The sequence below is a fragment of the Festucalex cinctus genome, chromosome 18 (assembly GCF_051991245.1).
Source record: "Festucalex cinctus isolate MCC-2025b chromosome 18, RoL_Fcin_1.0, whole genome shotgun sequence".
NCBI lineage: Eukaryota > Metazoa > Chordata > Actinopteri > Syngnathiformes > Syngnathidae > Festucalex > Festucalex cinctus.
Window position 1 is genome coordinate 11,697,177 of NC_135428.1, and position 26,161 is coordinate 11,723,337.

The 26,161-nt window shown below is 44.8% G+C and overlaps 4 protein-coding genes and 1 long non-coding RNA gene across 8 annotated transcripts; 1 reads left to right on the forward strand and 4 right to left on the reverse strand.

Annotated features, from left to right (window-relative positions):
- Positions 1-369: 369 nt before the first annotated feature.
- Positions 370-25,943, forward strand: LOC144005923 (uncharacterized). Of its 3 annotated transcripts, none has more exons than XR_013279685.1 (4): positions 370-606; positions 6,718-6,834; positions 22,237-22,345; positions 23,855-25,943. It is a non-coding gene; the product is annotated as an uncharacterized LOC144005923 (long non-coding RNA). The 3 variants fall into 3 exon arrangements; XR_013279686.1 differs by having other exon boundaries at positions 23,938-25,943; XR_013279687.1 differs by lacking the exons at positions 22,237-22,345; positions 23,855-25,943 and adding an exon at positions 8,794-9,800.
- slc23a1 (solute carrier family 23 member 1) lies at positions 1,126-6,673 on the reverse strand. The gene is made up of 14 exons (XM_077504987.1): positions 6,262-6,673; positions 4,687-4,824; positions 4,459-4,616; positions 4,292-4,380; positions 4,151-4,218; positions 3,905-4,086; positions 3,720-3,840; positions 3,487-3,643; positions 3,159-3,306; positions 2,975-3,080; positions 2,772-2,901; positions 1,934-2,077; positions 1,777-1,872; positions 1,126-1,595 (listed from the first exon to the last, which is right to left on the reverse strand). The coding sequence occupies exons 1-14, from the start codon at positions 6,286-6,288 to the stop codon at positions 1,330-1,332; spliced, it is 1,830 nt and encodes a 609-aa protein (XP_077361113.1). The 5' UTR covers positions 6,289-6,673; the 3' UTR covers positions 1,126-1,329.
- pwwp2a (PWWP domain containing 2A) lies at positions 10,441-14,016 on the reverse strand. The gene is made up of 2 exons (XM_077504404.1): positions 13,141-14,016; positions 10,441-12,954 (listed from the first exon to the last, which is right to left on the reverse strand). Exons 1-2 carry the CDS (start codon positions 13,977-13,979, stop codon positions 11,307-11,309), a joined length of 2,487 nt encoding a protein of 828 aa, XP_077360530.1. The 5' UTR covers positions 13,980-14,016; the 3' UTR covers positions 10,441-11,306.
- oatx (organic anion transporter X) lies at positions 14,327-20,005 on the reverse strand. Of its 2 annotated transcripts, XM_077504406.1 has the most exons (16): positions 19,864-20,005; positions 19,716-19,780; positions 19,100-19,261; positions 18,955-19,028; positions 18,753-18,882; positions 18,183-18,286; positions 17,893-18,047; positions 17,637-17,805; positions 17,443-17,566; positions 17,162-17,277; positions 16,691-16,745; positions 16,456-16,615; positions 16,251-16,359; positions 16,041-16,119; positions 15,841-15,968; positions 14,327-14,959 (listed from the first exon to the last, which is right to left on the reverse strand). In XM_077504406.1, the coding sequence occupies exons 2-16, from the start codon at positions 19,740-19,742 to the stop codon at positions 14,836-14,838; spliced, it is 1,716 nt and encodes a 571-aa protein (XP_077360532.1). In that variant the 5' UTR covers positions 19,743-19,780; positions 19,864-20,005; the 3' UTR covers positions 14,327-14,835. The 2 variants fall into 2 exon arrangements, with proteins under 2 accessions (XP_077360532.1, XP_077360531.1); XM_077504405.1 differs by having other exon boundaries at positions 14,329-14,959; positions 19,716-19,864.
- Positions 22,479-25,737, reverse strand: LOC144005919 (deoxycytidine kinase 2-like). The gene is made up of 8 exons (XM_077504410.1): positions 25,441-25,737; positions 24,812-24,930; positions 24,621-24,704; positions 24,434-24,543; positions 24,197-24,344; positions 23,992-24,107; positions 22,815-22,914; positions 22,479-22,717 (listed from the first exon to the last, which is right to left on the reverse strand). The coding sequence occupies exons 1-8, from the start codon at positions 25,544-25,546 to the stop codon at positions 22,691-22,693; spliced, it is 810 nt and encodes a 269-aa protein (XP_077360536.1). The 5' UTR covers positions 25,547-25,737; the 3' UTR covers positions 22,479-22,690.
- Positions 25,944-26,161: the final 218 nt, after the last annotated feature.

Below are 26,161 nucleotides of genomic sequence, written 5' to 3' on the forward strand. Positions count from 1 at the left end.
ATATCACTTTTTGTGTTAATTAATTAATTAAATAATAATAATAATAATAATAATAATTTCTGGATCTGAGACCTTGATTGAGACTTTGAGGTGGTGTTTGTTTTTACAGCCACACACTGGATGAATTTATGTTGAAATCCAAACTTTAACTACTGTTCAATTTATATTATGATGGGTTAGGTTAACCAAATTCCTCATACACGAATGGTCAACGCAGTTTTAACTTATTTGCGGACATTGTTTTTGAATAAAACATTTTCGCTAAAATGCCAGCAGAATGCTCCTCGTATCGTCAGTGTCTTATCCCCCCCGGTTTCCACTACATTAGATTGATCTATCTTAATGCGCATGCGCACAAAGTATCTCGGAAGTCGGCACAAAACAAAATGAACGGCGCGAAAAAGGACGAGCGCGAGAGAAGAAAGTAAAATAAAACCAAAATGAGAGGAAGCTAGTCCAGCGGGGCCGAAAAGAGGACGAAAACAAGAAGTTTATTTCCAAGTTACCAAAATAACTACACCTTCCCTGTATCAGTGGCGAGTAGCATCAACTCATATACCAGCAGCAAAAGCAACAACGTCGACGCCTGTTGGACACGGAAAACTAGTGAGTATTCGTGTATCAAAAATGTCCACCTGGTGATATTTCCCTTGTATTGATAAGTATTTCTTTATCACAATGAACTTGGAAAAGCGTTTATGTGTTTTTAGTCCTTAATTGTAATGTAAATGTAGCCTTACATTTCCCGTTGAAAGAGAAGAAAATGTCTGCCAAATTAAAATAACAAGCCCATTTATAGGAATATAAAGTAGGGGTCCCTCAATAAGCATTTGACATATTAAATAATTACAAGTGAGACAAACGACAAACATACAGATTAACTTGTATTGGTCGTATCCTAACCTAATTCTGCTTCTAGCACTGATTAAGAGCAGATGCAAGTCCATAAAATGAATTCAAGTTAACTCTTTGAAGGCTGAAACATAAAATGATGAATTCCATTCGTATCAAATTGGAGCCTTTATTGGTCCTATTCCTTCTCAACAAAAAATATCTAAAACAATGTATATATTTTGAATTACGCAGTCAGTACAATGTACATATTTCACAGTATGCATCAGGCTTGTCAAGAAAAAAAATTACAATAGTGATATAGCGACATAAACAAGTGTTATGTAATCAGAAAGTACGTTATTAAGAATAAGTTACCGGTAATAAAAATGAATAGAGGTTGGTGTGTGTGTGTGTGTGTGACAGCACAAAAATCCAAACACACAAAAGTACACATATGCAGCAGTGTCAAGATTAAAAAAACACAACTGACACAAGTTACACCTTGGTTGACATGTCAGCGTCTTCCTGTCCAAGTTCCGCCTCTTGCCCCGCTTCCATTGCACCTTGCTGAGCCATCTCCACTTGGGAGGACGGGTCTTGGGAAGAACTCCACCCCCTGAAGGTGGGACTGATGGGCACTCTCCTGAGCCATCGGGCGCGTCGGACCAGACCCATCCCCACGGGAAAGTCGTAGGAGGGCGACGAGGCCGACGAGGACGTCAAAGCGCTCCACTGCAGGAGGCCGCGTTCTTCCCTCGACCCTGAACACGCAAAACAGCAACGCCGTCTTCATGCAACAACACGGTCATGCCAAAACATAATTTGTCACGATATCCAAATTTTCATGGCAACGGCATTGTGTGGCAATGACATCGTGACAGAAACCTCGCCGTAGCAGCAATATTATGGCAGTGACGAAGAAGAAAGTTTTGCATACGTGACCTGGTACGGTGTTGTCCAGGCAGAAGGCCAGGAAACCACCAACAAACATCTCAGTGGACAGGAGAACCGTCAGGATCTGATTGAGCTCCTCCACACCTGCAAGTGCATGACAGTACGTTGGTCCACACGCGTGCGCGTGGAGGTCGCTCGCACGCACCTGTCTCAATGCATTTTGGGTGCGCGTCCAGGTAGGCGGGCAGCGTGAGCCCGAAGAACATGGAGAAGCCCAGCACGAAGAGATTCCTGGATGAGTTGAGGTCCACCAGCTGCAGGTTGGAGAGACCCACCGCAGTGATCATACCTCACACAAACAAACAAACAACAGCTCAGCTGACTTTTTGGTCCACTTTTCATATAGTTCACTTAAAAATTCCCTCAAAATTCCTATAGACAAACAGAAAATGGGTATCTAATCCGGAGACCACAGACAAACGTGTACAAATACACCAAATTATAGACAACCATACCTCGAGCATAGACGACAAAAGCTTGGCAATAGACCAGGGCTTGAATGATTAATTAATCAGAGGATATAACTTTTGTGAAATCTTCAGTTTTCTGCCAATTTTTCTGATTTTTTTTTTAATACATCAAAACATTCCAATATAAGGCATAGATAATGACCCAACAAACGTTTTGAAGAATGTTCGCTCTGTTTTAAGTTAACAAATAATAAATGACAAAGCATTTTGGCTGATAAATTAATAATTTAATTGTTGGAACGAAAAAAAACACCAAATTATTTTATTCATAATATATTTTTTAAATTAATCAGCTGATTAAATGCTTATCGGAATTTTAGTCTGCCAAATATATATATATATATATATATAAAACCGCTTTTGAAAACTGCATATATAAATCAGGAATGACTGTGACTGTAATCCATTTGAGTGGAAGATCTAGGTCCACTATAAACTTTTCAGCAGCACCCCTAAATGGCTGCCAGCCTTCGGACTGAAATGAGGGTGAGTGAATGTGAAGGGAAATTTCACCGAAAAGCGTGCAGAACATTCCTCCCAGGATGGGATCGGGCAGTGACGCAAAGAGAGCCGTGAACTTCCCCACGCATCCCAGCAGCAGCATGATGCCGGCGCCGTACTGAACCACGCGACGGCTTCCCACCTGCACACGACGACGCATGTCACCAAACCTAACAACACAACGCAGCCGACGCGCAATGGGAATGAGCAAGTACCTTGGTGATGGCGAGCACGCCGATGTTGGGGCTGGAGGACGTAGACCCGTTTCCGGTGCCCAGCAGTCCGGCGATGATGCAACACACGCCCTCAGTGAAGATTCCTCTGCAAAGAAAAAAACGAAACAAAGAAAGGTCATGATGTCAGTGCGGGCGAGGTCAAAGGTCAAAGTTGTCGTCTCACCTGTTGATGGCGTGCACCGGAGGCGGTGCCGCACCGGCGAGACGGGCACACGCGTAGTAGTCGCCGATGGACTCCACGATGCCCGCCAAGGTGGCGCTGAACATGCCCAGCACCCCTGCCAGCGTCACCGTTGGCACCCCCCACTGGCCTGGAGTGGCAGCGCATTGACACATTGATACGGTTAAAAGAACATTGATGGATTGATGATTACAGTTTGGTTAGTCTTGAAAAAATGACGGATTAACGGTAATGGACAGGCCATTGACGGGTTGGACACGCCCACCCCTGGCTTGATGTCAAGATGCGAAATAAGACAAACGGCTCTCACAGGGGTAAGGCACCCTGAACCACGGGGCAGAGGTCATGATGTCCCCGCGGGCGTCGGTGCGTGCCCCGTGCCCATATCGTCGTGGGTCACTGGGCAGGAGGTCGCTGAGGGTGAAGATATAACACAGCAGCCACACCAGCATGATAGCCAGGATGATCTGAACACAAAGCAAGCGCACGTCAAAAACCGGAGTCTGCGACAAAACCTTCCGGCGGGGCGGACGAGTCTTTTACAGGAAACATCTTGAAGATGTAAACCCGGCTCCACCTCAGTCCTTTCTTCCTGTTGTACACGGGAAACGGCAGCGACGTGGTCCGCAAGTACTGAGCAAACAGCACGATGAGGAGGATGCACCTGCAAAGGCGAACGCTCGTCAGGAAAAGCGCCACCCTGTGTGTTCGCATGCAGGGGGTCTCACAAAGCTGAGAAGCCCCAGTGCGATCCGGCCCGGTCGCCCGCCGTGGTGAAGACGGACAGGCCGATGAGCGAAACGGTGGGCGTGACTGTCAGCGGCCCGATGTACTCCAGCAGGATGCCCGGAAGACCCAGCAGGCCGATCACCACCTCTACCGTGCTCGACACCATGATGGCGCCCTGGATCTGGCGCGCACACAATTGTCAATTGGAAAATCCAAGACAGACAGACCAACGGACGGACGCAAACCTCTCTGATGCGAGGCTGCCAAACGTGCGAGGTGTCCAGTGGGATGGTCCAGTTGCCGTAAATCTCCTCTGTCAACATACCCACATAAAAGATGTAAGTTCAAACACACGCACATAAGGACAAGAAATGTGTTGTGGGGACCTTGCGTGGGGCAGGCCCAGCGCTCCAAGCTGAGGATGGCCTGCGCAGGAATCAGGAAGGCTAGCGCGGTTGCTTGGAAGAGAGGAAGTCTACGCAACAACAACAACAACAACAACAATCAGCCAGCAGCGCTGCCCACAATCGGAGGCGAGTCCGCTGGCGCTCACCTGACTCCCATGGTGGTCTGTATGAGCGTGGTGATTCCCACGGTGGTGAAAATGGTCCCGATGAGCTGGCTGACGGTGTTCTGGTCCTGGCCCACGCACATGGCCTCGGCCAGCAGGAAGGGGACGGCCACCGTCCCGCTGAAGCAGGTCAGGTAGTGCTGGACGCACAGGGACGGGTCAGAACACGTCCGTCCAAGGCGCAGGGCGGCCGTTACGTTTGCGGCGTACCTGCAGGCCTAGCAGGATGCACAGGTACCAGGGCGGGACGTCCTCGATGGTGTAAATCATGTCCGATGCCAACTTCTGCTCTCGTATTGGCTCTTTGGGTGACTCGTGGCTCCGCCTCCTCGGGACGTCATCCTGACTCTGTGCATAGCAAATGACCCATTTGTGTTTGTCACTTCCACTCCACTGCGACTAACCCCGCCTTCAAACTTCTCAGAATAGTAGCAACTGACACTTCCTGCATTATCATGATATAACTTCTTGTTTCCTGTTGGAACATTAGTGACCAACTCATTCTACAGGACTTTGGAATATTAGCAACAGAAACTTCCCATGTGCAACTGACACTTCCTGTTATTTCCTCCTGGGAGCCATCATGTTCCAGTTTGCCACTTCCTTTCAACTTTGGTATCTCGGCAGGTACAATTTAGGTCTATTGACGGACGCCGTGTCACAGTGACCCACTGAACTGTCACATAACCCCGCAGTTCACTGTGAGCGCCTATAGAGGGCGCCTTGTACTCAGTTTAACCCCCTTTCAAGTGCTTCAACAATGGCTAAGAGAGGTCAAAGTCAATTTATGGTGACACGACTGTCACAATTTAGGTCACATGAGCACGGAGATTATTAATCAACAGTGGTGGCAAGTAAACAATATATTACTGTAAGTACACTTTATCAGATTTGTACTTTTTACTTGGGAGTGTGACCCCAGGGCAGTTTTTTTTTTCTTTTTTCATAATAGAATAAAATGTGATTCAACATCCACTACAGTAGGTGGCGCAGTGCTATCATTGTCACAGAGTATGCATAGAGTATTAATTCCACTACAATACATTTTACAGACCAATGATAGTAATTATATTTGTGGCTGAGATTTTGGGGAGGGGGGCATAACAAAAAATGTATACATTTAGAAGCACTGACCTAAGCAGATGTTGACACAGCAAATAATAAGACGAATATAGAAAAAATAAAGTCAACCATACGCGTGAATGCCCATTAGGGAGTATTTGATTAATCATTTCCGAGAGTCAACTTGTCCAAGTAGCAATTGGGAGTTGGGTATGAGTGAACCCAATCATCTGATCATGACATTAAGATTTGTAGTGCTCCTTCTAATCTTGAAGAAAAACAACAACAACAAAAAACGTAGGTAAGGTGTTTGTTTCCACTTGTGATCATTAGCTAATTTAACAGTTTTTTGCTAATTTAACATTAGCAATGTAGAAACACTATTTGATAGCATAAATGCTGAGCTAACGCTAGCGAGCGATTAACCAATATGTAAAATGTAACATGATTTTAGATTTTATTTCATCTTCATAGTGCGAGCATTGTTTCAGTTAATAAAAGACGGAAAAACAGACATTCTAAAAAATTGACAGTAAAAAATTGTTTTTATTGTTGTGCTTAAAGTCTGTTTCATAGTCTGTATTTTCTGAACTTTTACTGAAGTACAGGAGTTCATACATCTACGTTTACTTCTACTTGTTTCTTCACAAGTTCCTGTACTTGTACTTTGGCACAGAGTGTGAGTGGCTCCATCACCTCCTCATAATCAATAATTTCCTTTACCTTGCAGTCGTCTTGACCGGCAGCCATGTTGATGCAGGAAAGAAATGAAAGCGTGCGGTCACGGTAGCGCTTGATGATCTGTCCTTAATCTATTTGGACTTTCACCTGAAAAACACAAAGCGTTAAATCAATTACTGTAGGAGCGTCACTTCATCAATGATTACACTATTAGCCATTAAGTCTCCAGCACGTGTTCCCGTTGACGTGTTTCCAGGAGAAAATTTCCCTCAAAGTGGCATCAACGCAGCTTCAGGAATCGCGACAATGTTCAAATTCACAAAAGTCAAATTTCTTATCGGAAAACACGTTTTGCTTTGTGTTTTTTAGATTTGCAAACATTTCTCCTGATACCAAACTTTGAAAATTTGAGTTATGTGAACTGAATCATACGAGGCAACAATGTTTCTGAGGAGTCTCCTAAATCAAGTCAGTGACCTGAATCATCTGTGTCTGCAGTGTTTCTGGCGAATCCGCAAACTCCAGTCGGAAATGAAATCCTCCAAATCTGCCATCCTCCTCGAGCATGTGAACTGAATCCTGTCCACCGACTTTCTGGTGAATCCACTAACTCAGGTCAGTGAACCAAATCATCAGTCTGTAGTACTTCAGTGAGTCTGCTAACTCTAGTCAATGAAACAGATTATCCAGTCTGTGATGTTTCTGGTGAATCATTTAACTCTAAACAGTGAATCAATTGCTCCCAGTCGTCCAGTGAGTCCACTAAACTTGAGTGGTGCGAATCACCCAAGTCGGTCATTCCATAAGCTCAAGTGAACCACCATCAGTTTGCCTGATGGTTGTATTCCTGATCGACTGTCCTCAATTTATTAAGTAATACAACAATTACCAAAAATATGCCCCCCTTACCTTGTCTCCTCCCACGAGTAATAAAGTCATCCTCTCCAGTGTGAGTGGTGGTCAGTTTCGAGCTGCTCCGTTCTTTGGCATTTGTTACTAAAATACAAACACATCCTAGCCAAAAATTGACACCCCCCAACACCCTCACCCCGTGGTAGATGAAAATTCCCAAAGAAACAAACATGTACAGTATATACAGAATTTTATTCTTTAGATATATTTCAAATCTTATTTTATACCAATACAAAAACTGCACATGAGGGGCAGATATTATTTTCGTCCACTTGGGGTCGCCATCCTCACACTGTCCACTGTAGTATCTGTGTGTTTGAGTGTGTGTGGCTGGAAAAGGAAGGGCCTGGAATGGTGAGTGACGTGGGAGCCAATGAATGAGAGTGAAGAGCAGGCACAGGTCTAGGATTTTTTTTTTTTCTTTCTCTCAAGGCGAAAGGCGGCTTATAAAATATTGTACAAATATAATTTACAATTTCAAATAAAATGCTGGAGCAACTTAAAACTGTTGGCAGTTTCTGGATCAGGTTAGCTCAAAAATGCTTATGTTTATTTTGTTATGTTCTATAAAGCGATTGTGTCTATTTTTGACCACCTCGGTGGGGATTACAATTTGTTGTGTTAAACTAGCCTAAGTAACAAAGTTTTACGTGGAGCTCTGTAGACCAAGTCTGCTTTGCAGTGGACACATTGCACTTTAAAAAGTGAAATGATCCCAAATTTTTGACTTTTCACAAAATCCCACAAAAATCCACAATAAAAAAAATAGATATATACCTGAGGGATTGTCTTTCAAATATTGGTCATTTCTACAGGCTCCTCTGAATATATTAGATCTGCAACTAAAAATTATTTCAATTATGTATTGACGTTTTGATTATTTTGTCAATTCATGGAAGAATTCGATTTTACAAAAATTATTTCGACGCCTTTATTGAAAAACAGTTCATTGTTCCAAATGGACAAACATAAAAATCGATGATTCAATTACTTGTTTGATGAACAGCCGCCAATAAATCGTCAAAAATGTCGCTAATTGTTTTCCAAAGCAAAAGCAAATGTTTGCAAATGTCGTATATTTTGATTCAACACAAAGATCAACCAATCAGTCTGCTTTCATGCAGAAATCCGCATCTTAAAATTTCCTATTGTGAGGCTGAATTTCAAGTTAGACAAGACGATTACTCACTTATCAAAATAGTTAATTACGTTTATCAATTAATCGTGGATTATGCTACAATTCAGCATTTTTTTTTTTTAAAGTCAATGTCATCAGAAGGGTGTGTATTGCCCTTTTCAAAAAAATATTTTTTACACAAAATAAATGACATCTGTTGAATCATACAGGATTTCATTTCATTGATATTTGATTATTACAGGCCAGGGATTACATCCCATTTACATTTTTTTAGGCTTTTAAGAGATCTTTCTGCCAAATAAACTCAATACAATAAATAAAATCGATTAATCGCCCGACTCTAAAAACATTTGACACCACGTGCAATAATTTATTGCCTTGCTCATCTTCGTTTCTATGACAACTAACACGAATAACAAGCCGGCGTGCTAGGCTAGGCTAACGTCGCAGCAGCAACCATCGCGGACGAGACTTGTGTGATTGGCCGCTCAGCTTCATAAATATATTCATTAAATATCGATTAGTGATTGGTGGGCGGAGTCCGCGTGACTGACGGCCGGGTCGATGGCGGTGCAGACGACGTCAGCAGCTCTTCAGGGACGCGGAGCTGCAACGACACACACGTCACATGATGTCATCACCATTATGTGAAGCTGCTGTAATGCATGCTGGAATTGGGAAGCACAAAATATAACTTATGACTATGCATTATGTACAAATTGTATGACACTACTGCACACTTGTAGAAGGACTTGCTTACTAGTAATTATTCTTTTAGTGCACCACTAGTGTAGTTTGAACATTTATTCCATATACATGACATCAAGTTTACTCTTCGTCCTCATTAGTAAGACCTTTCAGCTCACTAGTAGTGTCATACTAGTAATGTTTTTACGACATTACTGCACACTACTAATATAGAATGACTAGAGGGCACTACAATTGAAGCGCAGACTCCAGCTCTTCTAACATCTAGCGGTGAGATGTTCACTAGTATGTCACTTGTACTAGTAGCATGCAGTTCTTGACTAGTGCAGTTTTGTCTCCATAATAAAATGTAATTTCTCTTTTTGTACGCCCAAGCAATTCTACTACTGCCTAATAATGTCAATTAAAAGAGGGTGGGGGGAATCATTTTTAGTAATGTTGTCATTCTACTAGTGCACAGAAATGTCAACTAGTTGTCTTCACTATTAAGAAACTTCTATACTTTAGAACAAGTAGAACAGTCTTACGAGCAGTTATTTTCTCTAGGTGTTGGTAGAATTTTAGAATGTAGTATTACTGGTAGCGATCAGATGCCCACTAGTGCAGTTTTGTCTAAAGATTTTTTTGCTCTGTTTATTCTACTTGTGGGCAGAAATATCAAATAGTAGGCATGCTGTTAGAATAGTTATTACATATACTTGCTTTACATCGGACCCCCCCATGGACTAATTTGTACTAGTAGAGCCCTTACTCGTAAAGTTTTCCCCACAACTATAGGACATGACTAGAACTCGGCGCGGTCCTATTGAAGGGCTAGATGAGAACTCAGAGAATTTTATAACATTAGTAGTACAAGTAGGGCTGCTCAATTATAGAAAAAAAATTATCTTGATTGTTTTGGCAATAATTGAATCACAATTATTCAAATAATTGTTTAAATGTAAAAAAAATAATAATAATAAGACAAGTTTCTTTGAAACACTAATTATGCAAGTTCCTTTTGGAAGAAACAATTTATTAAATTAGTTATTAATTAAATAATTTTTTTTAAAAAGGTGCAAATGTATGTGCAAATGTTTCTCACTATTAAGATGGAGTCAAGTCATTCTAATTGTCCTAGTGTCACACATAATTTGTCTTTAGTGAAGACAATGTGATCTAGTACAATGACGTCAAACCGCTTTCCGTGACCCTTAACCCCAGTCATTAGGTAGTTGTGCCAAACTGCAATTGCAGCCACAATGGCGGTGCTGTTTACCACCGTGGCGTTTGAGTTGAACAGGACATGTAGCACGCGTGCTAAGGTAGCGATGCTAACCTGCTAGTATTTTCCCACTCTGCTTGCTTCAAAACATTCTGTTTGCATGTAAGAAAATCCGACCAAAAAAAGAAAAAGGGAAAAAAAAAAGCGTTGAGTAACGCGAGCGCAGCAGCAGCGGCGGAAGAAAAAAAGCTCAAATGACCACAATTCAAAGAGAAGTTTTATTTAACATTTGAAACAGCAGAGAAAGAAAAAAAAACATTTACACAAAATGTTTTTTGTTCAGAATCTCTAATCTGCAAACAGACGGGAAAAACAGTCCCAAAGTGGAGCAGGAGACAAACAGAGAGGGAAAATACACCATCGTCATCATCGGATGGGGGGGAGGAGGAATCGGGGGTCAGCCTGGCAACAGGATCTCAGTGGGATCGCGTATGAACGACAATTCGAAACGATTCGAGGCCCCCCGACCTCGATTTGGAAAAGTTTCACAGCTTTGATCAATTCATCTCTGTCACAGCATGAAGAAAAAAACAAAACAAAAACAAAACGCACGCATCAAAGGCAACACACAAAAAAAAATTGCAACCGCCCTCGCTCGCTTAGCTCAGCGATTCCCAACAATGGAGCCATGTTATTAGTTGCAGCCCTACAATAAATAAATACCAAGCAAGTAGAGTTGCAATTAACAATTACTTTAATCATCAAAGTCTTTAAACGAATTAATTATCAAAATATTTGCCCATTTAAATAACTAATTTGTTGTCAATTAATCGTTGCGCTTTTACTAGCTAGCTATGCCAGTGACAGATAGTAGTAGATACATTTTGGTTGGGAGTGTGATCTTTTCGAATGTCAAATCTGCACCTTGGCTCAATAAAAGTTGGGAAAAACTGGCTTAGCACAGCTGCTAAGGCTGCTTGAAATCTGTCTGGCGATACCAAAAACCTCGCCTGGGAAAAAAAAAAAAAAAAAAAGTCTACAATAGAGGCAGGGGGCACGTGTGACTTCCTGCAATAAAGGGGAGGGGGAGAACGGGCGGGCGGGGCAGCGGCCCACACTCTTACGCTACGTCTCAAACTGCGTGAGCAGCGCGCGCACTTCGGGCGTCAACTGCTTGGCAGCGCTGGCGGCTTCGGAGATGGCGCGGCGGTACGGGCCCTTTCTCTTCCTGTCGAAGCGCGACTGGAAGCTCTCCAGGAAGGGCGAGAGCTGCGACAGCGGCAGGAAGGAGGTGGTGGGCGAGCCGAACCAGGACACGCGTGCCTCCTGCCGCGCCGTCAACGCAGCGTTGGCTCGCCGCGCCACCGTGATGCCCAGCACCCGCGCCGGCCACCAGGGGAAGCCGTAGATTTTGGCCCACACGATGTCGCCCACGCACACGCTGCGCCCGTCGGGGAGCAGACATTTGGAAACCGACTTGGAGAAGACTGAGGACGACGACGTCGACGACGAGGAAGAGGACGACGACGTGGAAGACTTGCGACGCCGTTTCAGTTCACCTCCTTCCTCGTCGCCGACCGCAGCCTCCGCTGGGGGCGGGCATGGGGGCGCTAATGAACCAGGGGGCGGGGGGGGGTCTACGGTCTCTGAGACGTTGCAGGAAGGAGGTGGAGACGGAGCCACCTTGTCCTCCGTAGCAGCACAAAAAGAAGAGGGCGGCGTCGGACTGGGGGCGAGGCACGGTGGGGGTGCTACGGGGTTGAACGCGGGCGGGTTGGGGCTCGAGCGAGCGTTGTGTTTGGGAGGCAAGGAAGAGGAGGAGGAAGAAGAAGAGGAGGAGGGGGTGGCCTGAGGGTCGTCGGTACGATACCTTTGGGGTTTGAGGCGCATTCGAGGCGGCAGGGCTGTGTGCGAGGCGGGGCCGACCAATGTGGCGCTAAGGTGCTGCAGGCGGCGGGTGAAGTGGACCTTCTGGTTCTGGTTATGGTTCTGCAAGGCCGCGGCGCGTGTTAAGGTCTTGTCGCCGCCGCCCTCTCGGTCCTGGTTCTCACCGAGCGGCGGCGGCTGCGAGTTCCGCGCCAGTTTGTTGAGAACCTGGCGAGCTTTGGAGCGATCCGCTGAGGTTCCCTTGGTCAGAACCTTCTTTGAGTTCAGCTTGAGATGCATGGACGAAGAGGAGGACACTGCCCGCAGGACGCGACGTGAGGTCGCTGAAGAGGCGGCGGGCACTCGGATCCCTGACGGTGCGCGTCTGTCGCCGCGAGCATTTTTGTCGTCTCCGCGGCCGCCCCTGTCATCGCTCCGCAGTCGCTTGACCTCGGCGGACACGGGCCCCTCCGCCGCCTTCCGCCGTCGCGACGCCTCCTCACCTCTCAGGTCCACTGAGGCCGGCCGGCGCCCGGCCGCCGCCACCACGCCTTTGCATTTGTCGCACAGCACCTGGCGGGGGCGCAGCTTGATGGCATTCATGATGGAGGTGGGCTCCTCGCAGCGATAGCGCCGCTTGGGCCTCTTGATCTTACGGGGTGGCGGCTGAGGTAACGCCTGGTTGTAGGTGTCCCTGATGAATAGCGGGGGAGGGTAAGGTGCCCCCTCCTGGAATAGTGGGGGCGGCTTGGCATTCCACGGGCAAGGTGCCGCATCGTCATCCGTGGGCAGTTCCTGCTTCGGGGACACGGGGGCAGCGGCTTCTGCAGGGACCGCCGCCCTCTGAGGTCGACTCTGTTCTTCGCGTCGGGGAAATGGCGTGATGGGAATTCCGTAAGGGCCAAACCTGAGCAAAGCACATGAGAGACTTAAGAGACTCAAATGTCAAAACCAAATCAAATTAAAAAAAAAAACTTCAAAATGAGAGCTGACATCCTTTGCGGATCGGATTGGTTGAAAAGCAGCACCAGTGCCCAGATCTTGCCCCCTTGATGACCAAATTATTTCATTAAATAATTCGCAGTGGTCCTACCTTTTGGAAACATCCATGAGAACCCCGGAGAAGAGTTTCTCGCCCACCCGGAACGACACAACCAGCGCGTCATCGATGACGTGGTCCAAGGAGACCCGGACCTCGGAGCCAAGGCTGAGGCTCAGGTCCTGCATGCATCCGCCCTGCCGCGGAGAGCACGACGTGGCTTCGGCTCCCGCCGGCTTGACATCCAACTGCGGGGACTCGCACGGTGACGAGCCGCGACACGGGCCCCTCTCCTCGGGCTGCGGATCCCCCTCCGCGGTACCGTCCAATACGGCCTCTTGCCTAGCAGCGGGCCTTCGCTCCGGTCGGGCCGAAGCTGGGTAGCCTCGATCCCGGCCCGTGGTCGGTTCTGCCGGTTCTGCCAGAGAAAGGCCGGCTTCGGCGCCGGGTGGGGGTCGAGGGGCCGGGAAGGAGTGCAGGAAGACGGCGGAGGAGGAGGGCTTGGGCTCCGCGAGGATGCTGCGGTACCCCGTCTGCGCCGAGCCGTTCCAAGCCGCTTCCCCGGGTGAGAAGCTGGCGGTCCGGTTTTGGACGAGTGGGTCGCTGGCGGCGGCCTCACCTAGGACTTTTCCCGCCGTGGGCTCCAGCTCCAACTCCAGCTCCGGCCTGACATGGCGGCGCTCCTCCCCGTCCCCACCGTCTCCCGAGTGAGGGCTATACAAGTCCGTGGATTGCTCGGACCCCGCGGCCGGCTCGGGCTCCGGCGCTCCTTCGGGCTCTTGGGAGAGTAGCATGAGTCCCGGGCCGCTGGAGCCCGGTTCCGGTGAGCCGTCGTCGGTCGTTACTGTTGTTCGAATCGCCGCAGCTCCTGGCTCGGTGGCCACGGCCGCCATTTTCTTCCGCTGTGCGAGCGAGCGCGCCCCGCCCCGCCCCCCTTTACAAAGGTTCAGTCGATTGGCGGCCAGTGATTGGTAGCCGCGGCCGTCAGTCAAATGAAACACCGAGGAACATGCGCTCCGATTCGTACGAGACGCGGAAGTGCAATGAGCTCAGCAGGATGTTCTTCTTTACGCGAAACAAAACATCGGCCAGCATCCCATTGATGAACAAAAAAAAGTCACTTGGATGCAGGGAGACGTTCACAACATACAGTTTCACACACACTATAATATTTTCATTCATCAAAAAAACAAATATGAAATGAAAAGAAGGTGGGCAAAAGGTCTGTAGGCAAAAATATTAGCAATTGAAAATTATTTATGATTCTATCCTCACATCGGATGAAACATGAATAAATTTGGGTGTTTTAGGACTTTTCCCCCATGCATTCACCTGGAAATTAAAACCATAACATTTGATTTCATGTGTTTATTTATGGACTCTTACTCCACATGTACATTTATTTATTAATCCTAACCCTTACATTTAATTATGAAAGCCAAAATTTACTGAATATGTTATATTTTAACTTCAACATGACGTATTTCATGTTTTCATTTATTTAAACAGCATGTGTATATGCAAGATTGTAATGACAGTACGGTTTAAAATAAAACGTCATTGTCTTTTTCTTCAACGCACTTTGTTATTTATATTTATGTAATAAGGTTTCAAATCAATCATTGATTATTCCATATTAATAAAAGCCATGTGTTACAATTATAAAGCCATACTTCACATGATTACTGTATCACAAAGAAAATGTGAACCAGATGATCACATCTGCGAATGAGCAGCTACATTGTGGGGTCAGAGGGCGTTGAGACCGCTCCCTTCAACTTCTTTCACTTGTTTTTCACTTGTTTTAGACAGTGCCACTTGTTCATCTTCTGAAGAAACGTCCTTCTTCTTACCAGTGGGGCTTCTTCCAGACCTTCACAAAAACATGTCAATCAAATCAAAAACACTAAATTCAAATTGGTTTGAAAAATGCAACAAAAGTTCAAAGACATTTGTGTTTGTTGCCGCGCTGCAACCTGTAAAAAAAAACAAAAAAACATCCCTATTAGTCGTTTCATTATCTTTTTGACTTAGGAGTACGTAGATAGTCTCATTTATTAAATACATACAAAAATATGATAAAAAGTTGGGTCATTTCAGGTAAATTTTCAGGATGAACCTAAAATGCACTCCAAGTGAATTTTCTTTGACCTTCTGTAAACTTTTGAAGGCAGACGTTCAACCTGTCAATGTTGCAGTAACTTTTTCACACAATTCACAAGTGATTAATCCATGAAATTTCCAAGAACATCAACTTCAATACCTCCTAAGTTAGCATCCGACAATATTTCCCACCTTTGTCCACCCTTTGGCGAGTGTTTCCACATTTTTGGCGAGATAGATCGTATGTACTGACCTGGATTGAGGGACGTAAACCTGCTTCAGTCGATGCTCAATCCATTTTTTCAAGGCCTTGCATCATAAAGCACTAGCCAAAATTGTGGACACACCCGCCGAACGGTGGCTATCCGTCAATGATGGGTCGATGTAACTAAGGCTTTGCCCAGCTCTGCTGTTACCTTCTAATCTTAGCTTTATCATTAACTTTCAGTGCTTGCTTCCGAAGTTACCTGTAGCATTGGGGCGAAGGAAGACCAATGTCAGCACCACTGGCTTCCCAAGTTTCAACATTAGCATCCAATCTTAGATTTCTAGATATAAGTTAAAGTAGCTTTTCTTATTTGTGTGAAACAAGATGGCAGTCAGATGGAAACAGCTCCTTAGTCATTAGCATGAGTCGCTAACGCCACTCACCATCTAGCCTCCACATCCTGGATTGTGTCCGGGAGTGGAACGTTGAGTGTCTCCGGCAGGAAGCAAGCGAAGCCTGAAGCTAGCACAGCTGCACCCCCGTACACGATGCTGGGCAGAGCAGGGAACACCTGGAGGCGGCGCAACACAGATTTCATTAGCCCGCTGCAGCAATTACAGCACTTTTAACAATGAAGGCTTACTTCGTCCAGGATGAGGACGGCGGGTGCTGCCATGCTGCCCACTCTGGCCATAGTGGACACCAGACCCATTCCTGTCTGCCTACAGACATCAGGTTTAAAGTAGAAATGTTAGCAGTGGTGGAAAAAAACAAAACAAACATCTACAACTACTCCCTCCGTATGAAACCAGATCTGTACTTACCACTCCTTAGTTTGTTAAACATGTCATACCTGATGATGGTTGGGTAAAGTTCTCCGGTGTACAAGTAGACGGTGGTGAAAGACGCCGACGTGAAGGCCTTACCGAGACATGCCAACGTGGTTCTGATGGCCTGCAAGTCTGACAGAGGGACACCAATTTGTAAAAGTATAGGTTGCTTATTAATGAGCGAAGTAACTTCAAAAAAAGAAAAAGTCCTGTCTTTTTGTGCGTTACCTTTTGGGACAAAGATGTTGGCAAAGATGACAACGGCGGACATGAGGAGGCACAAGGCCTGAGTCTTCCTCCTCCCGAGGAAACTGAGCATGCCCAGAGCCGCAAATTTGGTGGGAAAATCCACGGCTCCAAAGATGAGCTGCATCACATAAATACTCACCTGCACCGAGGAAGGGGAGCGCTTAGCTTAGCTTAGCATGTGGCGCAAGCTGGGCCAAAACTTTAGCACGCTCACCCCAAACTTTTGTAGGTCCATCGCCAAACCGTAGTAAGCGAAGCTGGTGGAAAACCTAGCAGGGGAACACGGGTGGACATCACGTGAATGGCTGCTGTCTTGTTGCTAACGTTCAGAGGTGGGAATAAGTCACAAGTCTGATCTTCAGGTTGAAGTCAAGTCTAGTCCCCACTAGACTTTCAGCAAGTCTAAAGGCAAGTCAGTCAGTGGCAAGTGTGATTGGTTCCCTAAGCAAGGCTTCGTCCTGATCAATGAAGAACACACAAACAGTTGGAGGAACCATCTTCTTCCCATAACATAACAAGCCATAGGCATTCAAGTCAAGTCTTTCAGTTTTAGCCAAGTCTTAAAAATTGCCCACTTAAGTCTAATTGGAGTCAAGTCACATGACAGGAGCCCCACACCTGCGCTAAAGTTAGCCTCTTAGCATCATGAGGAGTGACAGTCTGGTTCTCCGCGGTCGTTCCTCACCAGACGGCGAGGAGGCCAACGGAGATGCGTCTCATGCCGGGCGTCCTCAGCAGGTCGTAGGCGGTCAGCGTTTTGCGATTGGACTCCAGCTCCTTGCTCATATGGGAGTGAAGCACCTGCGGGTTACATGGTACACACGTCAAGCTCCCATTGGCTACAACGCGGCTTCCCCGCTAATCTGCCGCAAGAGATCATCACGTACAATTAAGAATTTCAAATTTTAGTGAGGGGTTTGGCAAAAAGGAGGCTGGAAGATATTTGTAAATGTCTGACAGGACAACCTCCAGCGTCAGCTTGTCCACCACATTGGGTTTTCCATTGATGCGAGCAACTCTGTGGAGGATCTTCAAGGCATCCTGGGATCGACCCCTGAGGACCAGCCACCGCGGCGACTCTAATAAAAACCTGCGCAGTGATGTTTGGATTAGATGGCTATTTTCAAGGGGAGTAACCGATGTCTCGCTTGATGACGGACCAGTTGTTGGCAAAGGAGATTATGTGGGGGGCGCACATCACCAATTGCAGTTTCCTCCAGTCCCTCAGCCAATAAGCCAAGCCCGCCAAGAGCATCTGACCAAACGTGAAGTAGAAGGAAGTGAGAGTGCCCACCATAGTCCTAGTTTTGGTCGGGATCCACTCCACCTCTGATGACAAACAGCAAGAGATTCCGCCAGGTTGATCGAGGTCATGTGGCCACCAAGAACCTCAATGTACAAACGTAAACATGTTACTCAGGGAGGAGGAGTTGAGTATAATGCCTGACACCGCCATGCCGCTCAGGAAACGGAACGCGCAGTAGACCGAGTATGACTGCGACAGGGCGCAGCAGGAGCCCAGGATGCCCAGCTGGAGGTAGGACCAAATCAGGACAGAGCGCCGCCCAAACCTGGGACAAAGGTGACAACCATATTTCTGGTCAACAGAATCAGCGTTATTTGCAAAGGATTTTGTCTCCGGTAGTTTGAGTTACTCTAGTACTTTCACAAAAAAAAAAAAGAAAAAGAAAAAAAAAGAGGCTCACCTGTCGGAAAGGCTGCCGTAGATGATGGCGCCCGCTAAAACTCCGCCCATGTACACCGTCTGGATCATTTGCTTGAGGGGACGCCATGAACACACCAGATCCCACTGAAGACACACAATGCAACGCAGCATTCATTGGGATCAACAACTTCTTACTGGATCACTAGAGCTTCATGCTAGGTCTTTAGACCTTCTTGCTGGAAGATTGCAACTTCCACTTGAACTTCTTTACAGAGCTCTTCAACTTCAAACAGGATCATGAGAACTGCTACTAGTGACAGACTTTGAACCTCTTCTGACTCATGACTCGAACTTGCTGCGGGAACATTGCAACATCTTAATGGATAGAAATCTTCGAGAAATCCGAAAATTCCTACTGGAGCATTAGAACCTCCTGCTAGATCTTTTGAATGTCCTGCAAAATCACTAACACGTCTTGTTGGATCACCAGACCTTCAACCGGCTCATTAGAATTTCCTGCTGGATCACTAACATTCTACTGATCACAAGAACTTCTTGCTACATCACTTGCTGCTGGATCACTTGGACTCCATAGTATGCTCTCGGTTACCTCAGAAACAGTGGTGGCGAGGAACTCGGAGTTGTCGAAGGTCCAGCCGTCCACACAACTTTCGGTGTGGAGGTGACTCATGTTCGATGAGCTGTTAGCGGTCAGCATCTGCCACTGCGGTGTGACGTATCTGAAAGCAAGCCAGTGTTTAGCCACTGACACGCCTCAAGCCGAGAAAAATAGATAGGGCACTGAAAAAAACCTCCTGCAGCGGTCCAGTCGGAGTCCTGAAGAGTCCATCGGGATGAAGGCCTTCAACACATCTGGCCGGTCCACCTGAAACACGCCGATGTTGTGTCAGTCGCATAGTGACCACCGGCCACATGTCACGCAAACCAATCACGTACATGCTCCGTAAGGTTCCAGAGGCTGTGATTGGTCGACAGGCTGCAGTGGTGGCCGGGGGTTCCGGAGATAAAGTTGTTCAAGAGGTTCTGACCCGCCATCAGCAAGCCCGGGAAACTGATGAGGGTCACATGGATCCATTGATACCGCCCGAAACCGCCAATCTGACCAGTCAAACACACGGAGATTTAGTGCCGAGAAGATTGTAACTTCCCGCTAAACTGTTGCAACTTCCTACTGCATCATTATAAATTCTTACTGCTTATTTGAACTTCCTTTGGAATTTGGCCAATCACATGGCACATATAGATAACAAATGCACCGGACGGCAGCCCATAACAGGGAACACAGGAAAACAATGACTGGTTGCAAGTGTATCATAAGGCAATGATGACAAAAACTGGACTGGTCACAATTCAGTCCGCCAGGACATGTACTGGTCGCCAGTCAATCACAGGACTGCAATTCTTTCTCTTTGTAGTCAAATTACTCCCAGTATTTTCTTCTTGTAATCGGATTATTCCCAAACTTTCTCCATAATAATCAAATTACTCCCATTAGTTTTTCCTTGTCATCAGATTACTTCAGATACTTTCTCCTTGTAATCAGATTACTCACCTCATCCAGCAGCTCACTGAAGCCCATATTGATGATGTCACTGTTGTTCTCCTCTTCAAATCAACCTGTCATGAAGACAAAAAAAAAAAAAATCCTAACATCCGAGCTGCTGAAAGTTGTCATTATAGCGGCGTCAACTCTTTCTCACAATTTTTACTGTTAGTCTGCTGAGTCGCCTTAAAGGATTAAAGGTGCGCACATTCACAAACAAGAGGATTTCCTCCCGCCGGCGGACGTTTGCTTATTGTACGGCACCAGGACCCGACGGCTAGACGACGGGGGATGCGTCCTCATCGGGGGTGTGCAGACTTTGACACGTTGCTTGGCTCTGGCTGACCCCCCACGCCCCCCATTGCGGTGTCTGTTAATGTTCCTGTGAGTCTTGCTGGTAGTAACTTGACGGACACGATGATTAGTCATTGTACATGCAAGCACAACTAGAAAATACACATGCCTTGTTGGTCATTACAACTTTCTGCTAGTTCACTAGAATACCCAGCTGGACCATTAAAACATGTTAGTGGATCATAAGAACTTCCTGTTGGTTATTGCACCTTCTCGCTTCATCCCAAAGTCTTTTTGGTTACAACTTCCTTCTAGATCACCAAAACTTCCTGATGATCATTAGCTTCCTTTGAGATGACTAATATTTCTTTTCTGTCTTTACAACTTCCTTTTAGATCACTAAATTCTAGATCACTAGAACTTCATGGTAGTTCACTAAAACTTCCCGTTGGTCATTAGAACTTAGACACACGGCCTACTGGATCATTAAAACTTCCCACTAGATCAAGAGACTATCCTGCCGGACCATCAAAACTTTATACTGGACGATTAAAACCTCCTACTGGATTATTATAGTTTCTCTCTGGTCATTATAAAATCATACTTAGACCATTACAACTTCCTCCATTGGATTAGTAGAACTCCTTTCTGGATCATTAAAACTTCCTGCTGGTTATTATAACTTCCTTCTAGATCCATAAAGCTTCCCACTCGATCACTAGAACTTCCTGCTATTTCATTAAAACCTCTTATTGTATTAATAGACATTCCTGCTGTCAAAAAAACAAAACAAAACAAAAACAAACAGGTTAAGTACTAGTCATCAGGGTGGTGGTGATTTCAAAATAAACCTGAATGCAAAATAATTCTTTAAGTGTATTTGTGACGACTGGACATACTAAATCAAGTGTCCCGATATCTGCTAGTGCATGCAATTTGTGTGCTTCCATAAATTGCAGCCTGCATATTTGAATATGAAACTTGATGGCCAGCACATTCCAATGGGTCATCATGTGGCTGAGTGCAAATAATGTCACAATTTCGACATGAAAGGCAACTCATAATAATCACTGATTGACTTTGTTACGATCAACCCATTTGGCTTTTCTCTGGTTGGGCTGAGGGGTCACGAGATCCTGCTGGTTTGCCTTTTAACTCATTCACTCCCAACCATTTTCACCTAAGTGTTTTCCTGGATTTTGACTGATTTTTCAAGGCCCGCAAAATATTATGTTCTATTGGTCTAAAAAAAATATGGAACATACCAAAAGAGAGTTTAGAGTATCTTCTTTTATCAGGGAAAAAAAGTATATTCCTTTCTGTTTCTGCTGTGCAACAATTAGCAATAGAACAAAGCTAAGTTTCATAGTTTTTCACAATTCTGCTTGGAACTGTGGGGAAATCAGCTTGTTTTAACATGGCGTGGTTGATCTCTTACACTCTGCTGCCACTCAACCATTTTCTGCAGTAGAGAGACTGCATCAAAGCCTTCTCTATGCTCTGGCACAAAAAACGTATAAGTACGTCTTTGGGACACTTAAAACATTTAAAATATGACGTAGTTATACGTTTTTGGGAGCTAATGAGTTAATCAAAAATAATGTATATTTGTGGCCACTGCGGCACCTGTTTTGTGGTTTTATTAGGCTTAGAACTTCCTGAGAGTTCCCTTCCTGCTGGACACTAAAGCTTCCTGATAGTTATTAGAACCTCCTTATAGAGTATTCATTACAATTCCCTGCTGGTCATGAGAACTTCCTACTAGTCATTGAAATAGCCCACTGTACATTAGAACTTCCTAATAGTCATTACAACTCCCTGATATTAATTAAAACTTCCTACTGGTCAACAGAACTTTTTGATAGCCACGAGAACTCCCTGAGAGTTACCAGAACTTTCTGATTGTCATTATAACTTCCTGATAGCCATTAGAACTGCCTAATTGTCATTACAACTCCCTGATAGTCATTAAAACTTCCACTGGTCAATAGAACTTCTTGATAACCAGATGACCTCCCTGAGAGTTACCAGACCGCCCTGATAGTCATCAGAACTTCCTGATAGCCAGTAGAATTCTCTGATAGTCATTATAACTTCCTGCTAGTCATTACAATGTCCAGGGATGGATCCTATCCCAGCTAACTTTGGGCGAGAGGTGGGGTCCACCCTGGACTGGTCGCTAGTCAGTCACAGTGCACATATAGGCAAAGATTTGATCGGTCACTACTCTATCCAGGAGGAACCGATCCAGCCTTGCAAAGCGCTACGTGGGCAGCGACCTCCCCTCGGAATTCACCCCTGCGAGTTCGAAGCAACAAACAAGTCGGCGGGCGACCAGTCGGAAGGTCAGCAGCTGAACACACCATTTTGGGTTCTTGTGTGGAGCGTTTGACACGTGTTGTCGTGTCGGCGGGGTTGAACATTGACGGCCGGTGGCGTGCTTGCACAATGGCTCAGACAATGATTGCTAACGTTAGCTCCTGTTAAAACATTTAATGTCATTCATTCACCAAACAAAAACTTTCCAGTGGGAGTCTTTGCAAAAGTCCTTTTCAAGAAATAACTGGTCGACGTCTATCTGGTGGTGCCTTCAGGGGCGGTCGTAAAAACAGGGATTGGTTTCTCCTCATTACAGCAGTCCTGAATGTCGTTGATAGACACGAAGGGGGGGGTTGGAAGACTTCTTTCTTCTACAGCATTGAGAGAAACTCTTGGACCTGAGAACACCAAAAATAACACAATAAAACACACAGGAAGCTTTAAAAAAAAAAAATAATAATCAGTGGGGGAAAAAAAAAAAAAGTCCAAACTTGCCTGGTCAACGATGGCTTCCTGTTTGATACGATCATCCTTGAAGTCATCGTTGACGTCCAATACTAAGATGGGAAGTTCATTCAGGTACTCAAAGTCCAGTCTGCAAACAAGCAATCGATTGATTACATCAATCGCTTTGGAGTGTTTTGGTGCCTTCTAGTGTTGCGTTAACACTATCATTTTGTCAAGTGGTTAAAAAAAAAAAAAAAGTTTGCGGATTTGAATATAAAGCTGTGCAGACAAGAAACTAATAATTACGTGAATAATCAATTAAGTTGCTCATTTTTTTTGATTAATTGGATACAAAACATTTCTAATATGTTTAGCTTTTTGTTTCGTTTTAGTGTTGTGTCAACATATTTATTTTGTAAAGTAAAAAAAAAAAAAGCGTTTTGAAAGCTGTTTTTAAATTTTCCATCATTTGAAAGTTTTTTCTTTAAAGGGATACTTTACTTATTTAGCCATTTTTGGCAGTCAAACATTAATATTTTGCCTATAATAAATTTGATATTTTCATTATTTTTCATGTACAATTAGTACCTTTAAAAACACATTTTGCAACTTGCTGTTGACTGAAAATGACATCACAAGGGCTCAGGTAACCAATCACAGCTCAGCTTGTGAATGTCCCATGACCAAACCTAGAAAACAGGTGAGCTGTGATTGGTTACCTGAGCCCTTGTGATGTCATTTTCAGTCGACAGCAAGTTGCAAAATGTTTTTAAAGGTACTAATTGTACGGGAAAAATAATGAAAGTATCAAATTAATTATAGACAAAATATTAACTTTTTATTGCTACAACGGGCTAAATAAGTGAAGTATCCCTTTAATATATGGCAATGCTAGTGTTATGAAACAATAAAAATACAGAAAAACATGGATGAAATTCCAAATGCTTTTTCACATTGAGTCCACATGCTAATTTGGAAAATGACTTTAAAAAATAACCTGCCCCCCCTCCCCCATTTTAATCAATTGTAATAAGAATTTCAGTGTTATCTTCACATGCTAATTTTTCAGATTTTTGTCAAATTTTCAGATTCTCAGAAGAAAATACGTGGATGAAACAATCATATTTTTGCGCGTTGGTGGATGAACTGTCACAGATTTTTTTTTTTTAAGGTTGGGTCTTTTTAGTGCTGTTCAAGCTCAATTTGTGGGTGACTAAACGCAAACCTGAGGTTCCTGTGGACCAGCCAGTCCTCGTGTTTGCGGTGAAGTTGTTCCAGGTACTCAAGAGGAATTTCCCTCTCTTCGTCGCGGCCGCGCTGGATCAGACGCTGCATACAGCGCTGAAAAAACAAAACAACAAGCCGTGTCAGCCCACTTGCGCCAGGACATGTGACAGGAAGTTGGTGAGGAAGAGGAGGAGGAGGAGCACCTGCGGCTCGGCCCTGAGGTAGATGAAGGCGTCCAGGGCAATTTGGGCCTGGAAGGTGTCCAGCAGCCAGCAGTGCCAGTCCTCGTAGACGCTCCACTCTTCCTCGCTCAGGCTGCCGCACTCCAGCAGCGTAGACGCAAACACGTACCTGCACGCAAAGCCACAAATAAAAAAACAAAAAAAAAACAAACAAAAAAAATACAGTAACAACCAATACCAATACAGGAGCTCGCTCACCTGTCCGAGTAGACTGAGCGCTCGTACAACTGGACGGGATTTTCCGCCTGCTGGAGTTTGAGCGAAGGCGACCGAAGCTGGGAGCGAATTCTGCTGAGGGACGCGTAACTCTGACATGCGACAGAAAGGAAGTGAGCACTTTCTCCGGCAGCTAATGGAGCTCGGGAGCGAGCTGCTGTCATCCTACCTGGAAGGTGTAGGACCAGCGGCTTGGCTTGTCGTAAAACATTTGTAGCAGATTTCCGCCGCTCTTCTGCGAGGAACTCAGCTCCTGACAAAAGAGGGGAAGCAGTGCATGTCTGTGAGGATGGGAAGACCCCGCAAAAAGCAAAACAAACAACAATGCTACTGAGATCCATGTCTCTTTTTGTCAGTCACCTGCGAAACATCTTCACTCTCGCTGTGGACGTTGCACCACTTGCCGATGGGCTCAGGTATGACCTCCCACTCGGGTGATGTCTTCTGGAGGAGACGCACAAATGTGGACTTGCCCGCCGCTGGAACCACAAACCAGTCACAAGTCACATAGACAACTCATTTAATTTAAAACAAAAATAAAACAAAAAAAATGCAGAAAATACTGTCTGAATTTTGGGGCTAATTGACATAATCTATCAACCACACTTAATGTCTCAAGGCCTAGAAACCAGACTGGATGAACGTCCAAAGCCACTTTCAAGCGGACGACAATGTGAATGCTTATGTCAAAGCCAGAGAGATAAGCAGAACTGCGTTGGCACAATGATACTGTACTTGATTGCTCGGTTAAGTTGTCGCAGGGTGTGTGGAAGCTTGGAAGTTGGAATTAAAACATTATTAGTGTAGTAAAGAAAATTCCAAGTCAATTAAGTAATGTAGAGATTAAATGAACAAGTATGATATTAAATTGAATGTATACAAATTCACACAATATTAGAGATTGCTTTATTTGTTTATGGGTGTTTGGGGTGTATCTAGAGCTCCCATGATTGGTTTCACGATTAATGAGTAAGCAAAAGTTAATTTACCAATATTTCCTTCGATTGAAATCTTTTTGTGTCGGCGGGAGAACCCTTCGGAAGACGACGGACTGTCGGGAAACGACTTGCGTGCTAGCTTTGGAGGAGTCGCCATGCTCGTCTCTTCTTTAGGGTGGTAGTTGCTTGATTTGTCAGTCAGTAAGTTTGTTGGTTTTAGTTAATTAGTTGGTTTGGTCCTGCGAGATCATGCGAATGTCAGTTCGTCATCCTCATCTGCCATTCATCCATTCATTCGTTCGTTCAACCCCACGCGCGGAAAACTCGACGAAGTGTTTCCGGGTTGTTGCCATGGGTTCATAAATTATATTTGGGAAGATTTAAGATTATATGGATAAAAATTGACATTTTATTTTCAAGGATACATTTTTGTTTTGTATTATGAGTGTTATATTCCCCTGGTATTTTGTTTATTTATTTATTTTTTATTTTATTTAAATTTTTATTTTGTATTTTTGTTTGGGGGGGGGGGGGGGGTTCTATTGTTGCAATGTACTGATCGTTGTGAAGATGTTTGTTAGTTTGTAACAGTTTTTAGATAAATCATTAAAAAATAATAATAAATAAATTATATTTGGGCCGCCATCAGAATGTTTTAATTCAATAGTTCCATGTGTCGTAAAACTTATTTTATAATTATAATATAGTTTTGAAATATATTTTGGAGTATGTCCCTTTTTTCCCCGTTTTAATAATTATTTTTATGATTATT

Coding starts and splice junctions, on each gene's coding strand:
- slc23a1 (XM_077504987.1), bottom strand. CDS start 6,288: ATGGCTGCCGGTCAAGACGACTGCAAG. Junction 4,825..6,261: donor CCGGTCAAGACGACTGCAAG/GTAAAGGAAATT, acceptor TGCTATGCACAG/AGTCAGGATGACGTCCCGAG. Junction 4,219..4,291: donor CTGGGCCTGCCCCACGCAAG/GTCCCCACAACA, acceptor GTATGTTGACAG/AGGAGATTTACGGCAACTGG.
- pwwp2a (XM_077504404.1), bottom strand. CDS start 13,979: ATGGCGGCCGTGGCCACCGAGCCAGGAGCTGCGGCGATTCGAACAACA. Junction 12,955..13,140: donor CTCATGGATGTTTCCAAAAG/GTAGGACCACTG, acceptor TGCTTTGCTCAG/GTTTGGCCCTTACGGAATTC.
- oatx (XM_077504406.1), bottom strand. CDS start 19,742: ATGGGCTTCAGTGAGCTGCTGGATGAG. Junction 17,806..17,892: donor ACTCAACTCCTCCTCCCTGA/GTAACATGTTTA, acceptor GTTTGTCATCAG/AGGTGGAGTGGATCCCGACC. Junction 14,960..15,840: donor CAGGATGTGGAGGCTAGATG/GTGAGTGGCGTT, acceptor GTTTTTGTGAAG/GTCTGGAAGAAGCCCCACTG.
- LOC144005919 (XM_077504410.1), bottom strand. CDS start 25,546: ATGGCGACTCCTCCAAAGCTAGCACGCAAGTCGTTTCCCGACAGTCCG. Junction 24,931..25,440: donor TTCAATCGAAGGAAATATTG/GTAAATTAACTT, acceptor TTGTGGTTCCAG/CGGCGGGCAAGTCCACATTT. Junction 22,718..22,814: donor AGGAAGCCATCGTTGACCAG/GCAAGTTTGGAC, acceptor TGGTGTTCTCAG/GTCCAAGAGTTTCTCTCAAT.